The 17,500-nt window shown below is 42.6% G+C and overlaps 1 protein-coding gene across 1 annotated transcript in view; it reads right to left on the bottom strand.

Annotated features, from left to right (window-relative positions):
- LOC127619698 (collagen alpha-1(XIV) chain) overlaps positions 1 to 17,500 on the bottom strand; it is a 73,626-nt gene that overhangs the window by 32,360 nt on the left and 23,766 nt on the right. Inside the window, exons 8-20 of the mRNA XM_052092649.1 lie at positions 17,175 to 17,339; positions 16,931 to 17,092; positions 15,047 to 15,204; positions 13,835 to 13,964; positions 11,260 to 11,405; positions 10,980 to 11,109; positions 10,350 to 10,489; positions 10,145 to 10,271; positions 9,234 to 9,373; positions 7,336 to 7,468; positions 7,180 to 7,230; positions 6,530 to 6,672; positions 26 to 155 (exon numbers count right to left, since the gene is read on the bottom strand). Coding sequence (XP_051948609.1) covers positions 26 to 155; positions 6,530 to 6,672; positions 7,180 to 7,230; positions 7,336 to 7,468; positions 9,234 to 9,373; positions 10,145 to 10,271; positions 10,350 to 10,489; positions 10,980 to 11,109; positions 11,260 to 11,405; positions 13,835 to 13,964; positions 15,047 to 15,204; positions 16,931 to 17,092; positions 17,175 to 17,339 — 1,755 coding nt within the window. The remainder of the gene's footprint in view (positions 1 to 25; positions 156 to 6,529; positions 6,673 to 7,179; positions 7,231 to 7,335; positions 7,469 to 9,233; positions 9,374 to 10,144; positions 10,272 to 10,349; positions 10,490 to 10,979; positions 11,110 to 11,259; positions 11,406 to 13,834; positions 13,965 to 15,046; positions 15,205 to 16,930; positions 17,093 to 17,174; positions 17,340 to 17,500) is intronic.

The raw sequence follows: 17,500 nt of genomic DNA on the forward strand, positions 1-17,500 counted from the left end.
AGGAGTCACTATGGACGACACTCACATGTGCGGGCGACGCGTGTGATGACAGGGCCCTGTCCATCACTGTAGACCCCTGAGACACTGACACGATACTCTGTGTCTGACAGAAGAGGCTGCAGCAATAATGACGTCTGACCTGCAGGAACCATCGACTACAGCACAGAGAAAATAGAGAAAACAGTTACTGTAATGCACATGTACAATAGACACAAACAAAACTGCAGAGAACAAACAAACAGCACAAAGAACATCTCAGGTTACTTTGCTGTAACCCTTGTTCCCTAAAAAAGTGGAACGAGATGCTGCGCTTGATTCAGCGCTTTGGGAACGTCTTTTAGGGGTGACCAGCTGTGAATATGTGTGCAACACGTCAATAAAATTGACTAGAATTTATAGCCTCTGTTGGTGACATCATCAGAATGCGCCAGTACCAGGGCTATAAATAGATATGCCACAGGTGCATTGTCAGGTATTTTGCCTGAAGAGCAGTCCTGGGACATCCTCAGTGTGGCAATGAAGCGCAGCATCTCGTTCCGCTTTTTCAGGGAACAAGGGTTACAGCAAAGTAACCCGAGACATTCCCTTATCAAAAGCTGCACTCAATGCTGCACTTGATTCAGCACTTTGGGAACGAGAATACTCATGCCGCTGAACTGTGGGTGTCTGGACCCCTTACAGTTGTGTAGCGTGTGCTCACAAGAGCACGAGAGGTCTCAGACATGAGCTTGTGATGTAGACTCAAGGAACGTAAGAGCCCGGAGTGACATGAACATCCAAACTATAATATCTTATGAATGTATGCGGAGAGGACAAGCCTGCTGCATCCCAAACATGCTGCAGAGGGACACCTCTAGCCAAGGCTTTAGAGGTGGCGACCCCTCTGGTAGAGTGAGTCCTGATGCCTGCTGGCGAAGTTTGACCGCACGCCTCATAGGCCAGGGCAATAGCATCCTTCACCCATTGTGACATTGTCTGTTTTGTGGCAGCCACCCCCTGTTATGGCCTCCATGGCCGACGAATAGTTGTCCTGACATAAGCCACTGGCTAGTGCAGTGGACGTAGGCCTGAAGAGCACGGACTGGACACAGTCTGTGAAATTTCTCCAGATCCGGCTTATAAACGGCAGAGGACAGAAGGCTTCAAGAGTGACCGGATGTATGGTCGAGAAATGAACCTTAAGCAGGTAGTCAGGATGAGGATTCAGTATTCCAGGGGGAAAGTCTAAGCAGGATGGCAAGACAGACAAAGCCTCCAAATCCCCAATTCTTTTTAAAGTAATAGCCATAAGAAAAAACATCTTCGGAGTCAGAAGCTTGTCGGACACTGACTCTAGATGTTCAAAAGTGGTCTCAACCAGACCCTCAAGGAATATAGATAGGTCCCATGATGGGATCCTGGCCCTAATAGGAGGTCTCGGTCGCATAGCTCCACGAACAAAGCGAGTGAGCAAAGAAAGTTTCCCCAGTGACACCCCTTCAGTCAAGGTGTGGCAAGCCTATAGAGCTGCCACATAAGCCCTGAGAGTCCCAGGGCATATGCCTGCTGAAAATTTTTCCTGCATAAAATTCCAGAACTGAAGCAATCTGGCAGTTAACTGGATCTACATTACGTGCAGAGCACCACCTTCCAAAGACACCCCATTTATTGGCATAACGTCTTCTAGTAGAAGGAGCCCTAGCACTCAGAATGGCCTCAATAACTTTAGGTGAAAACCCAGTGTCCCTCAGTTGGTCCCCTTCAGGTGCCAAACATGAAGATTCCACAACTCAGGCCGGGGATGAAATATTGTCCCCTGCGCTTGTGACAGAAGGTTCCTCTTCTGCGGTATTGCCCAAGGTGAGCCGTCGCAGAGATCTATAATATCCGAGAACCAAACTCTGTTCAGCCAACGTGGCGCTATCAATAAGAGGCCAGATCCTTGTTGGCGAACCCTGGGTAGAACTCTCGGGAGCAGAGAAACTGGAGGGAATGCATAAAGGCGCATTTTGGGCCATGTATGTGCCATCGCGTCCAGACCCAGGGGGGCTGGGTGACTCAGAGAGAAGTAGAGGGGACATTGCCCTGTTTGATGGGAGGTGAAGGGGTCCAACTCTGCTACATAAAATCTCGAGTTTCCATTCTCCCTCTGTATTTTTTTGTCTGGACAGTAAGTCCGCTCCCACATTCAGGCATCTAGGGATATAAGCTGCTCTGATTAACAGGAGCTTGCCCTAGGCCCAAAGGATAATCTGCCATGCCAGTCTGTTTTGCTGGTGTGACCGTAGACCTCCTTGATTGCTTATGTAAGAGACTGCCGCTGTGTTGTCCACACGCTCCAGGACATGGCAGCCTCTCAAATGTTGGAGGAAGTATTTCAGGACCAGAAATACAGCCATCAACTCAAGACAGTCAGACGAAACAGGCTAAAGAACAGTCAGACAAAACAGGATAGAGAACAGTCAAATGAAACAACACAATAATCAGACAAAACAGCACACAGAACAGTCAGATGAAACAGCATAAAGAATACCTACAGAAAAATGCCAGAGAACAGTTACAGACAAAACAGGGCCGAGAACAATCAGATGAACAGTCAGACGAAAATGCATAGAGAACAGACACAGTAAACTGTTACTTCAGTGAGGCAGAACAGCATAGAAAACAGATATTAAAGACTCCAAATGACAAAATGATCCAGAAAATTCTTTTTGAGTTATCTGTCAGGAACACACTAAACAAAAACAGTCATTTGACCTCCTCTCATTGAATCTTTATTACGGCAGGTTTATGTCTGGACAGAAGCGCTCATAACGCATGAAACATGTGTGATGGAAATATTTGAGGATATATTTATTCAGTGAGTTCTGAAGAGTCTGAAGGAAAAGCACCAGCGATCAAAGCTGTTTTGATATGGAGAATGTTATTGTAAAAGCGTCCTGAGGAGAAGACAAACACATTTTATGATGAGAGCCTGCAGTGTTTCCAGAAGTTTCCTCAGAAATAGAGCTCAATATAGTTCTGCTGTGTCTCATGGAAGATAAAAGCAGTGTTGTGAAGAGATAAACACATGTTAAGAACCTCACAGAAGATACTTTCATAACCCGAAGAAAAAACTATTAAAATATGGCAAAACACAAAAGGTTTTCAGAGTTGAAGCTGGAGTTTGAATGTTGCTAGAGTTGTTGACATGTCCAGCGATGTAGTACAGGCAAAACTGTGATTAAATGGTGAAAATAATTGGTAAACATATTTTCCCATATCACATTTGCAGTCATAAAGGGGAACTATTATGCAAAATTGACATTTTCATGGTGTTTGTATATAAATGTGAGTCTGCAGTGTGTGTACACAACATTCCTACAATGATAAAAGTCTTTCTTATATTTCTATTCATCAAAAACATTGTGTTAAATGAATGCTTTTCCTTTCTGCTCTAAAGTGATGCCACGTTAGATCAGGCCACACCCACGTCTGGTGACGGACTCCCCCTATTATCATAGCTCCTCCCCTGAGGGATGTACACACAGTCCTGGAGCAGATAGGAGGATCTTTGTTGACATCTTTGTACGCATGCACGAGTGGTTGTGTGGCAACAAAACAAACAGTATGGCAGGCTGTAAAGACGCGACGAGCACTTTCAAGAGAGTTAGCGGGCGAAATCCACAATATATAAGCACTTTAACATCTGAAGACCGGAGGAGGTTTGGAGAGAAGCTCAAAATTTGTATTGGTGACAAAATCGAAGTTATTCAAAGCCCATATGAGATCTGGGATGACAAAAAACGTTGGTCCGACTCGCCCGTGTCTTGGCCACCAATCTGCTGGGGAGACATTTATTCTTATTTAATAGAAACCCCTGGACCCTTCACTCATGAAAGATTAAAGGCTTTCAAAAGTCTGGAGGCCTATGATTATTTTGTTTCTCGAAAAGTTGGGCCGATCTTTTCTGCCAAACAGAAAGCAGTGATCGTGCTAAAAGCAGAGGTTAGACCTGGCCAAGCAGAGTCACAGCGTGATTCGCATCTCCCGTGGGTGATCGCCAAAGAGAACGGCGAAATAATCACTGCTCACTGCGACTGCAAAGCCGGGTAAGTCTTCATTGATCAGTGTTCTCATTTATTTATTTATTGAAAATGTAGTGACTGTTGTACCAATTCAATTGTGTTCAGTGTGAGACTTTCAATGGCGTCTGTACTATGGTGAAAAACTGTATATCACAGCTTACACATTTCTCCTTCTTTCAAATCCAGTCTTGGAGAAACATGCAGTCATGTAGCAGCTTTAATGTTTAAAGTAGAAGCAGCTGTCAGGATAGGACTTACAAATGCTGCATGTACTAGGTTCAATCGCGTAATTGCACGCAACCATTTCTTTCGTTTTTCGCGATCCTTTTCGGAGGGAATTCGAAAAAACTTTTTATCAGGCCCCCAACGAGCCGTACAATCGACCACACAGCAAGAGTGACCATCCTCTTCTCTAAATCCTCCTCCAAACGTGCAAAACAATCAAATTACAGGTATCTAGCGGTGTTTCCTGCCACACGATTCCCATGATGCAACGCGACAAACATAAACAATGACGTCACAAAAGATCCGCCTATACAGTGAGAACAATAATGTGTCACTAGTGTTCTGTTGTTGCCGTAGTAACTGAAGCATGAGCTGTAAGCACAGCACTCTTCTGGAAAGAGGGCGGGGAGCAGCAGCTCATTTGCATTTAAAGGGACACACACGAAATCAGTGTGTATTTGATTCCACCCAAAAAGGGCTTTTATAACATGATATAATAAATTGAAGTTCCTAAACGTAATTTTGGGAGGAACGAGTCCATCTAATCTTTCAATTAACAGCCAGAGTATATAAGCAGCTCTTTACCCGTCTTCTGTCTCAGGTGTTTCCAGCATCCCTCCACCTCCCCAACTCCAACTTTACCCACTTTATCATCTCCTATTAATAGTCCAGGGGGGTACTTCAGAGCTCAAGTTAAAGCTGCTTCATCGAGCTCCTCCTCCGTGGACAGCAAGCCAAATAAATTGAACTTTAATAGCTTAAAGATTATATGGGCAAACTAACTCTTGAATGATCCGTGGGGTATTTTGAGCTGAAACTTCAGACACATTCTGGGGACACCTGAGACTCATATTACATACTGCGAACAGGGGCATAACAGGTGTCCTTTAAGATAAAATGCTGATATTAATAAAACAGTTTTCTCTATAAGCAGAGCGGTTTAACATGATATCTGAACACTCATATATCCATTGTACAATATAACACTTAGAGATGTTCTTGATGTTTTATATTTATGTGATTCTTCTGAAGTGTCCAGTGGATGCAGAAGGTCATCGGGTGTTGCTCATGAACGTCTCATGATACAGACAGATAAATATAGACATCCTACTCATCCAAACTCCGTACAGATGAAAACGGTGACATTGCTTTTTGTGACATCTATCCACATATGCTATTCAGTGTTATTCGATTATATTTAAAAGCACATTTGAAGTGAAGCATTATTGTAGATGGTATTTTTGGCAAACAACACTGAAGCATTAAAGTGACTTTGAGAAAAGCATTTTTAATGATTATTATTTTCTTGAGTATGTAAAGCATTTATGTTCAGATAAAAGAGGCTATTTAGGCTTTTCTGTTACATTTGCCCCCTGGAGTTGTTTTAAGGGCATTTTTGGGCATTATGAAGAATTGTTTTTTCTAACCAGACAAAATATGACAATGTGACATAAATATCATCACTGTGTTACATTATTTCAAATCAATCCATTCCTTGAAAACACGTTCAACCTGAATAATCAGAAAAGAGGTTCCCTACAAACTTAAATGAACATCTAATAATTTCATGTGATCCGTATATACAAAGTCTAGAATAAAAATAAATACATCTGATGTTACAAATAAGAAATAGAAATCATAAGTGACATTTTTATGCCCATGTTTAATTTCAGGGTCATATTTGTCACCTTCAGTGGCAGCGCTGAGCCGTTGTTAATATCTGACACTGGTTTAGCCCAAACGTGTTCTTGAGATAAAAGTAAGATGCAGAGCAATGAATGAGAAAGCAGATGCATAAATGCAAAAACAGGAAGCTTTAGGAGGAGGCTTGAGAGGACGCACGGGACGATTATATGTGTCGATACGCATACATTCTCCTTCACATCTGACAGTTTAATTCCTGTTTCACCGCTGATTTAACAAACTGTAATCGTCACATATGATGCTGCATCCTGAATGATTAGGATGTATTCTCAATATATCAGTCTCCACATGCTGCGAGTCTCCGCGGTGTCATGCACGACGAGTCATGTGATCAGATGCGCGGATTGACGGTCTCAGACGCAGAGGACACTGGGACTCGTCCTCCACCACCCGGATTGAGGCGAGTAACCGCACCACCACGAGGACTTACTAAGTAGTGGGAATTGGGCATTGCGTCTGTCAAGCATGTGTCCACCTATGCATGTGCAGGTATGTATTTAGTAGGGAAGTATGCATATGGGGAGAGAGAGAGAGAGAGACAGAGAGACACTCACCACCTGCTCTGCTCTGTCTCCTCGTGTGCTGATGTAAGACACTCTGTACTGACGCACACTTGCACCTAAAGAATCCCACGATGCATGCATACTGAAGGTCGTCATGTCACTCAACTGCAGATTCCTGAGCGCTAGATGCAGCACTGCACACACACACACACACACACACACACACACACACACACACACACACACACACACACACATGTTGTGTTTCCATGTTTTATGGGGACTTTCCATAGACATAATGGTTTTTATACTGTACAAACTTTATATTCTATCCCCTAAACCTAACCCTACCCCTAAACCTAACCCTCACAGAAAACTTTCTGCATTTTTACATTTTCAAAAAACATAATTTAGTATGATTTATAAGCTGTTTTCCTCATGGGGACCGACAAAATGTCCCCACAAGGTCAAAGATTTCGGGTTTTACTATCCTTATGGGGACATTTGGTCCCCACAAAGTGATAAATACACACTCACACACGCGCACACACACACACACACACACACACACACACACACACACACACACACACACACACACACACACACACACACACGCGCGCACGCACACACACACACACAATATCAGTGATGCTGTAGCAGCTCGTAATGTCTCTACTCTTCACATGTGAGATGTTTACCGGCTGTAGTCGTGCTGGTGGTCGTTGTGGCAACTGTTGTTGTTCTGTCAACTTTAAAACAAAATCACAGAAATAAATCTGAATCCACACACAAAGATAGAGAACGGTGTTTAAATCACTTGTGCCAGATTCAGAGAAACAACAGAACATGATCACCTGTAGTCTCACTGATCTCCGCCGGATCACTCTCAGATTCATCTCTGTACATCCCAGACAGAGAAACTTCATATTCAGTCAAAGGCTTCAAACCCGTAATCAAATATGAGCTTGAGTTATCATTGATGAGAACCTGAAGAGAGAGAGAGAGAGAGAGACATTAGACAGATGTTTGAGGAACAAGAACTGAGACACAACGATGCGATGAACAATCTGATTCTTATTAGCTCTCAATTCTGCGTTATGTTATAATGAGAACAATGAATGACATTTTAATTAATGGAGTAGGTAGAACTGATAATGCATCCAAAAATGAGCTTGCTATAGTTCATAATTATTGTCCAAAATCTGCAGAAGACACAAATGCACAGAAAATACCCCGGTTTCACTGGCTCACAAACGCAGCTTTGGATTAGACATATGTAATGCATCGTGGCATTTTCTGACCATTCTTTGCATTCTTTGAGCACATGGAGGTTTAGTTTGCACATGTACAGAGAATAAGAGTAATAATACAGGATCACACACACACACACACACACACACACTAACAGAATACACCGCTGAGTTTGACCGGTCAGTGAAGTGTCCTCTGTAACACATTGCATATTATTATTAATCTTTATAATACATTACTAAAGGGGTCGTGACATGAGCAATACAATGTTCCTCGTGAAACTCACAAAGCTGGGGAACGAAACTGGGGCGGATAAAAGCACTATAAAGCTTGATGAAGTCTTTATTTATTTTGACATTAAACAGTTTTTAGTACCATTAGACAAACTATAAAAATAACTCGTACTTTTCCTTTTTATATATATATATAGTATTTGATACATCTTTAAAGGTCATTCTCCGCCATTCATGTGTGTTACTGCAGTTTACAGGGGTAAATATTGGGGTATTATCAGAGATCCAAATGAGTTGGACCATCTTCCTCTTCTTGCTCTTTAAATATGGAAATATATCACAGTATCAAATATAATATTAATCAAATATTTGTTTTCAATAATTTTCTATCTTGTGTGTTTTATGCACCAAACACTATATTGACATTTACAAACGGGACATTTGAAAAGTGTTGTTTTGCTTGTGATGTAAAATAATGAGATCTTTATAATGACAGATAAATGTGTGAAATATGAGTGCACACTTTAATTATTCCTTATATATAAATGTATTTTCAACCCCCTGTGATGTGTTTGTGGTGTGCATGAATGTAATGTAATGCTGATTGAGAGATCTAAAGTCTGTTGCATTATATTGAATTCATGGATTTCAACATGCGTTTTCAATAAAATAATATACAAACTTTAAACCAAGCACAAGTTGCTTATATTCAGCAAATACTCATTTTAAAATATCAGTAACAATATAATCATTACTTTATTAAAACTAGCAAATATCTCTCATAAAAACAGTGCACGGGGGCATTTTAGGAACATTTCTGCAAATATTTGTTCCATTAAGAAACACCTGGACACGTCCATCAGGTGAGAGCAGACAACAGATTTTCAGCTAAATATTGATTATGTTAATGATGCACAGGCTTTAGAGAATAGCGTCTCAAATTTGACACAGGCGGCGCTATTGGTGTAATACAGTCAGAGGTGTTTGGTGTGCCCCTGTGGAATCGGTTCTTCCGATTGAGAATCAAACATGGCTGCATTTAAAAGCACGGCACGCTGTTAGCCAAGAGGACGTTTGCACTGACATTTAGAGGAGACACTTTAAAAAGAGTGTTTCAGACAGAGGGCCAGAGACAGGGAGTAAAACATGACTGACATTATCAGTGGATCCAGGGATGGTAATTCAATTATAAAACAGTACGTCATGACCCTTATACATTCTGTAATCGATGCATCAAAGTTTTAGCATAGTACTGATAAGAGTTGTACCTCTTTGGTCTCTCCTCCAGCTGCAGGTCTCCATGTGAGTCTGTAGAACGAGACGTCAGACGCGGCGTGTTGCCAGATCACTCTGAAACTATCAGTGGACACGTCAGCGGTCCTCAGATTCAACGGCAGAGGAACCTCCCCTACAACGACATGCATGCACATTATGACTGCACATACAGAAGACATACAGAACACATTTTACTATTTTTATTCCAACTTTTAACTTTTAAGCTCTGAATGTTTTTTAGATTTTCTCCCCAATGTGGAACGCCCAATTTCCAATGTGCTCCAAGTCCTCGTGGTGGCGTAGTGACTCGCCTCAATCCGGGTGGCGGAGGATGAATCTCAGTTGCCTCCACATCTGAGACCGTCAATCTGCAAATCTGATCACGTGACTTGTTGAGTGCGTTACCGTGGAGACGTAGCGCGTGTGGAGGCTTCCTGCTATTCTCCGCGGCATCCACACACAACTCACCACATGCCCCACCGAGAGCGAGAACCACATTATAGTGACCACGAGGAGGTTACCCCATGTGACTCTACCCTCCCTAGCAACCAGGCCAATTTGGTTACCCCCATGTGACCCTACCCTCCCTAGCAACTGGCCCAATTTAGTTACCCCATGTGACTCTACCCTCCCTAACAACCAGGCCAATTTGGTTACCCCCATGTGACCCTACCCTCCCTAGCAACTGGCCCAATTTAGTTACCCCATGTGACTCTACCCTCCCTAGCAACCGGGCCAATTTGGTTGCTAAGGAGACCTGACTGGAGTCACTCAGCACGCCCTGAATTCAAACTCATGACTCCAGGTGTGAAAGTCAGCGGCAATACTCGCTGAGATACACAGACCCCCTCAAAAGGCCCAAAGTTGAAGAAACTCCCATAAACGTGAGTGTATGTGTCCTCACCGGTAGTGAAGCTGTCTGTCAGCGGTTCTGCTTGTCCCTCATCATAAATGGCAAAGATTGCGACGGTGTACTCCGTCAGAGACGTCAGGTTGCGTAGCAACAGTGTGGTGACCGCTCCTAATTCAACCTGAGGTTAAACACAGGGTTCAAAGGTCAAGACACAGTTGACAATCAGTAACATCACAATCATTGTGTGTGTTCTCACCTGATTGGTCTCGACAGCATCCGTCTTCACATAAACGATACGGTAACCTTTGACCTTACGAGACGCTGAATCCCACGAGAGTTTGGCCGAGCTGTGACTGACATCTGAGATCCGCAGGTTACGAGCGGGAGACAGAGGAACTGAGAGAGAGCACACATGATAGATGACCTACTACATCCCATAATACCACAGGTGCAGAGGAGCTGTCAGATTTAAGAAGTTAATGAACAATGACCAAGTTAATATAGAACTGTTAATGAAGCTTTTTTAGCTCGTTTTCCTTTTTACTTTCGCGTGTGCGAAACTTTTTTATTGAAGCAGTTTTTTAACAGGTTATTCTAAAGTCTACTACAGCATTTGCACTTTAATCTCAACTTTATTTATATCACATTTAAAACAACAGAGTACACCAAAGTGTTTCACATTCATATAATGTAAAGCACAACATTTCAAAATGACCACAAACACAAACTCTCCAAAACTGTGTCCTACATTTTACTTGCCAGACTCAATTCACGATATCGACTACTGACATTTTGGTATCGTGACAACACTAAAGGCACCGTTTACATTTTTAACATACTATGATTTGGGATCTCCAATACTATTATAACGGACAGTGTCACTCACGTGTGGTCTGCTGTCCAGTCATGGGGTCACTGGCCTCTTCTCCGTACATGGCGTAAACAGTGACAATGTATTCAGTGGCAGGAATCAAACCTTCCATTTCTATCTGAGTCACAGAGTCAGTGACCTTAACCTACACACACACACACACACACACGCACACACACACACAAGGAATTACATACAGACTGTGTGTGTAACTTTCTGTGTGTGTGTGTATTTGTCTGTGTGTGTGTGTGTGTATGTGTGTGTGTGTGTGTCTGTGTGTGTGTGTGTATTACACCTCCTTCTCATCTGCGGTGTCTCCCTCCATCAGAGGGGCATACAGGATCATGTACCCAGAAGCCCCTTCTGCCTCTCGCCAGCGAACACGCATGCTACTGTGAGTGATGTCATACAGCTCCAGATTATTCACCATCGGTAATGCCACTGACAATTAAACACAACAATTAACACAAACATACAGACACAAGGTGCAGTCCTGTCTTTAAACATTTACTCTGGGATGATATGATTATGTCACGATATACAATATGAGGTCACGATTCTATATAATTACGATTCGATATAAAAACACTTAAATGACAAAACGCACATTATAATTTCTCATCAAAATAAAGTTAATTAATACACAATATAAATGCTCAAAGTTTAAATAAGAGTTTCTCTGTAAGAAAAGATCACAAACTTATAAGCGTTCATGAATAATGAGCTACAATCTGTCTAATGAGGTTACTGTCCCTTTAAGAGTTAATGAGGTTACTGTCCCTTTAAGAGTTAATGAGGTTTCTGTCACTTTAAGATTTAATGAGGTTACTGTCACTTTAGGATTTAATGAGGTTACTGACCCTTTAACTCTTTCCCCGCCAGTGTTTTTAAAAAAAGTTGCCAGCCACCGCCAGGGTTTTTGATGATTTTCGCTAAATTTTAATTGCCCGCAGAATATTTTCTTCCATGAATATATGAAGATGCTATATATCAAAATAAAGATCTGAGCCTCTGCTTTTAGGCAAAAAAAAAAAAACGATTTTATTTTATCTTCATTTGTTCTTTTTTTATTGCCACTTGAACAGAGGTAGGTTTTGTAAAAAACAACATTTCGGACAAAAAGCTGAGAAAAAGGCATTTTTATCAAACAAGTGCTTTAGTATTAGTATGGTGTTCCACTTCACGTTTGAGACGATCGCAGTCTGTTTCTTTGATCAGAGAGTTGCGTACTCTTTCAAAACATGCGTGCAGGTCTTCCTTACCGTATACCACCTAAAACACGGATACCCGGAAAATTCCGTGTTTGGCGGGGAAGCGTTTTTTCATAAAACCCGGAAAATTCCGTGTTTGGCGGGGAAAGAGTTAAGAGTTAATGAGGTTACTGTCCCTTTAAAAGTTAATGAGGTTACTGTTCCTTTAAGCGTTAATTAGGTTACTGTCCCTTTAAGATTTAATGAGGTTACTGACCCTTTAAGAGTTTATGAGGTTACTGTCCCTTTAAGAGTTAATGAGGTTACTGTCACTTTAAGATTTAATGAGGTTACTGTCACTTTAAGATTTAATGAGGTTACTGTCCCTTTAAGAGTTAATGAGGTTACTGTCACTTTAAGATTTAATGAGGTTACTGTCCCTTTAAGGGTTAATGAGGTTACTGTCCCTTTAAGAGTTAATGAGGTTACTGTCACTTTAAGATTTAATGAGGTTACTGTCCCTTTAAGAGTTAATGAGGTTACTGTCACTTTAAGAGATAATGAGGTTACTGTCCCTTTAAGAGATTAAGGAGCGGCTCACGGTGTTCCGCTTCAGCATTAACGAGAATCTCTCAGTTTCTTTAGCGCATACATGCTGCGTGAGATTAATATTAATATATTATGATGTAAAGAACAGATGATATTAAGACACATTATTTAATAAAAGTGGAGTGGCCTCATCTTTGATGGACACACATTACACGGAGGAAACCATTCGCTTTAATCTCAAGTACCGAAATTCAATATACAGTCCCATGCCTAATATGGGGGAACCAGGTCGCTACGGCGCATGTAAACACATCCAACGGGAGACTAGCGGCCGCACTATTTCAAGCAGAAGCACGTCACGAGGCTCAGTGCAAGGCATGATGTGGCCATATATCACATTAGCGCCATACACTCAGAATCTAAACATGAGAAATGACATATAATGTGCATTCAGCATATAAACCGTCAGTCATCATCGAGTTAAACTGCATCTGCTCTCATTCAGCTCATAAACTGAGGCAGAATATTTATAGGACATGTGGCGTGGACCGAATGACAGCTGCAGTACATAATTGCATACTCGTTATAATTAAAATACCATATAATGAACACTACACCACCACGAGCACTTACAGCGCATTGGGAATATTGGGAACGCCAAATTGGGAGAAAAAGGGGGAAAATAAATCCCCAAAAAATAAAAATACATATTTCTCTAAATGTGAAACTTGAGGATTAAACTATTGTTCACTGAAGGCAACACAGCTGAATAAGTGTGAGCGTCTTTATTCCCCTTTCATTATTCCAACTGTTGATATAGAAGCAGGAGCGCACCTTTCTATCACGTATAGTTTGGCATGATTGCACAAGAACTGTACGGAAATAACATGCATGAAATCAAATCTTTGCATGAACCCCCCCCCCAACAAAGAGACGTGTGACCCCCATCATCCTCCTCGAAAGATCAGATGGACCGCTGTAAAAACAACAGCTCAGATACATAAAATACCAGAGATGTTTAAATAACTAATCATACGTGTAATAAAAGATGGGTATGTAGAATAATAGGTCACATGTATCAAAGGTCAGAGGTGAATGTTGTGTGAAATATATAATAGATGAGGTGCTCACATGTGGTCCTGCTGCCTCTCAGAGCTTCACTGGCAGAGTTACTGTAGATGGCAAACACAGCGATCTCATACTCCGTCAGAGAGTTCAGATTACTCAACACCACCGATGTCACGCCACCTTTCACCACAACCTACACAACACACGAGTGAGTGAACACATACTGCCCACAAACATATTCTTCAGTCACACTTTAAACCAAAGAAGTTTGTTGGTTTTGAAACGCAATAACAACAGATGTTGGTGGTGCTGGTGTGTATCTCAGCGAGTGTTGATGCTAACTATCACATCTGGAGTCGCGAGTTTGAATCCAGGGCGTGCTGAGTGACTCCAGCCAGGTCTCCTTAGCAACCAGATTGTCCCGGTTGCTAGGGAGGGTGGAGTCACATGGGGTAACCAAATTGTCCCGGTTGCTAGGGAGGGTAGAGTCACATGGGGTAACCAGATTTTCCCGGTTGCTAGGGAGGGTGCAGTCACATGGGGTAACCAAATTGGCCCGGTTGCTAGGGAGGGTAGAGTCACATGGGGCAACCAAATTGTCCCAGTTGCTAGGGAGGGTAGAGTCACATGGGGCAACCAGATTTTCCTGGTTGCTAGGGAAGGTGGAGTCACATGGAATAACCAGATTATCCCAGTTGCTAGGGAGGGTAGAGTCACATGGGGTAACCAGATTTTCCAGGTTGCTAGGGAGGGTAGAGTCACATGGGGTAACCAGATTTTCCTGGTTGCTAGGGAGGGTGGAGTCACATGGGGTAACCAAATTGGCCCGGTTGCTAGGGAGGGTAGAGTCACATGGGGTAACCAAATTGGCCTGGTTGCTAGGGAGGGTAGAGTCACATGGGGTAACCTCCTCATGGTGGTGATTAGTGGTTCTCTCAATGGGGCGTGTGGTGAGTTGTGTGTGGATCGTGGAGAGTAGCATGAGCCTCCACATGCTGTGAGTCTCTGCGGTGTCATGCACGAGTCACGTGATCAGATGCGCCGATTGACGTCTCAGACGCAACTGAGACTCGTCCTCCACCACCCGGAAGTGAGTAAGCGCGCCACCACGAGGACCTGCTAAGTAGTGGGAATTGGGCGTTCCAGATTGGGAGAAAGGGGGATAGATAGAATAGCTCCAGCAGGATTTGTCTGAACACATGACACTTGTTTGATAATGCAACAACATTGACACATTAAACTCACACGTGTCTCAACACCTTTCTGACCACTGACCTCCTCCGGTTTGGATCCTGTGGGTGTATAATACACCACTCTGTACTTCTCCACCTGTCCTACAGCGGGAGTCCATGATACACGGAAGCTCCTGGCCGTGACCTCCGAGGTCACAAGGTCACTGGGAGCATCTGGTTGGGTATATGAAACTACCTCACCTGAAAAAGCACAAATAAAGAACATAAACTTTACCTGCATCTCCATCTTAGCATGATGAAACTTTCTGACAGACCTTTGACCCTTCCAAAGAGCCTGACCTCTCTGACCTCTGAATTAACTGCCTGACTTTCAGCACAACAGGTCCTAAATCGGGATGTCCCAATGTCATTGTTTTGAGTACCATACCTGATATTTTACTGCATTTTACCTGAATTCAATATCAACTGTTTATTTCAATTTATCACCAAAATGGTGTTTAAATAAACTAAATTCTTTAAAAAACTAATAAATAAATACACAATATTTTTAACCTAATACAGTATTATTTTTATGAACTGAAATGCTTTTCTACAGAAGCTCACCACACAATCCAAAATAAAACATTGGAGTTATTTGTGTCAGTAAAGAACAACGTCACAGGTATGAGATATCAAACACAACTACAATACATTTCTATTGATTTATTATTATTATTAGCAGTAGCATTATAGTGCATTTTACATAACTATACAGTAGTAATATATCTCTGACAAACTTTTTTCCATTTAAATGAGCTTTTATTTTGAAGCCCTTTGTGTTTTGTGTGTGTTTTGATGCTAGTTTCTCACTTCTGGAAAAGCAGGTCGCTACATGACCCATGTGATTATTAATGAAGGCCACTATCTCAGTGAGTATTGGCGCTGACTATCACACCTGGAGTCATGAGTTTGAATCCAGGGCGTGCTGAGTGACTCCAGTCAGGTCTCCTTAGCAACCAAATTGGGCCGGTTTCTAGGGAGGGTAGCGTCACATGGGGTAACCAAATTGTCCCGGTTGCTAGGGAGGGTAGAGTCACATGGGGTAACCAAATTGTCCCAGTTGCTAGGGAGGGTAGAGTCACATGGGGTTACCAATTTAGCCCGGTTGCTAGGGAGGGTAGAGTCACATGGGGTAACCAAATTTGCCCGGTTGCTAGGGAGGGTAGAGTCACATGGGGCAACCAAATTGGCCCGGTTGCTAGGGAGGGTAGAGTCACATGGGGCAACCAAATTGGCCCGGTTGCTAGGGAGGGTAGAGTCACATGGGGTAACCAAATTGGCCCGGTTGCTAGGGAGGGTAGAGTCACATGGGGTAACCAAATTGGCCCGGTTGCAAGGGAGGGTAGAGTCACATGGGGTAACCTCCTCGTGGTCACTATAAAGTGGTTCTCGCTCTCGGTGGGGCGTGTGGTGAGTTGTGCGTGGATGCCGCGGAGAATAGCGTGAAGCCTCCACACGTGCTACGTCTCCACGGTAACACACTCAACAAGTCACGTGATAAGATGGTGAGTCACCACTCAATTATTTTCATTGACGTCTGCAGCAAACGAGGCGTGTGATGCTCATGATGGGGTTTTCTGTGTATATATGCAGTACTGAGCTTATAATACAAGTCTATGGGGTAAGAGTTTCCTGAGGGGTTTAAGAGCAGAAATGTGATGCGTGTGTTTTTGTTCAAGTGCTTCCATTATTTAATCAGTGCATTATTGTTATTATTAAGTTGAATTGTCCTATTGAGGTGGAACTACTTTTCTAAGCTGATGAACTTCTGCTTAAGTGTTACTGATGTCAGTCCCGTGGATGGAGTTGGTAAACAGAGCTTTGCGGATAAGATTAGGGAATAAACACATAGAGAATAAACTGTATTTGACCTGGAAATGTCTTTTAAAAGTAGCATTGCAGTAGAAAGAGTCACACAGGAACTAACCGCTGATCTCTTTGCTGAGTTCAGTCACTCGATCACAGACGGTTCTGGTGAGTCCCTCCACGATTGAACTCATCACGCTGAAATCTGCCACATTATAAACGTGAGTTTCCTCTGGTGGAGATGCGATGGCTCTCAGCTCGTTCTCATCAGCGTTCTTCACACCTGCAGATCCACAGATTCATCACATGGACAAGAGCAAACAGAATCTTTAAATCTGGTCTACATCATGTTTAATGTTTGATACCGATAGCAAACAATTCAATTCCAGCGTCTCTCAATCTCTGAGCTGGAGCACGAACATCATCCTGGGACTTCCCATCCGTGATCAGAATTCCAATTTTAGGAACATCAGGTCTGGATCCAGATTCGGGTTTATAGCTGTTCTCCAAAATATACGTCAAAGCAAGACCTGGAGAAACACACGTGAGCACATACATTAACTAGCGCAGCAAACACAGAATGTTCCCCTGACGTTCGTTTCTGGGAACCAATTCCTAACATTCTTGGAACGCTCTCTTTAGGGTCTATCCCAGAATGTTGCTGGTGGCTTTTGGTGGGACAACCTAACTA

This window comes from Xyrauchen texanus, chromosome 26 (genome assembly GCF_025860055.1).
Source record: "Xyrauchen texanus isolate HMW12.3.18 chromosome 26, RBS_HiC_50CHRs, whole genome shotgun sequence".
In the NCBI taxonomy this organism is placed as follows: domain Eukaryota; kingdom Metazoa; phylum Chordata; class Actinopteri; order Cypriniformes; family Catostomidae; genus Xyrauchen; species Xyrauchen texanus.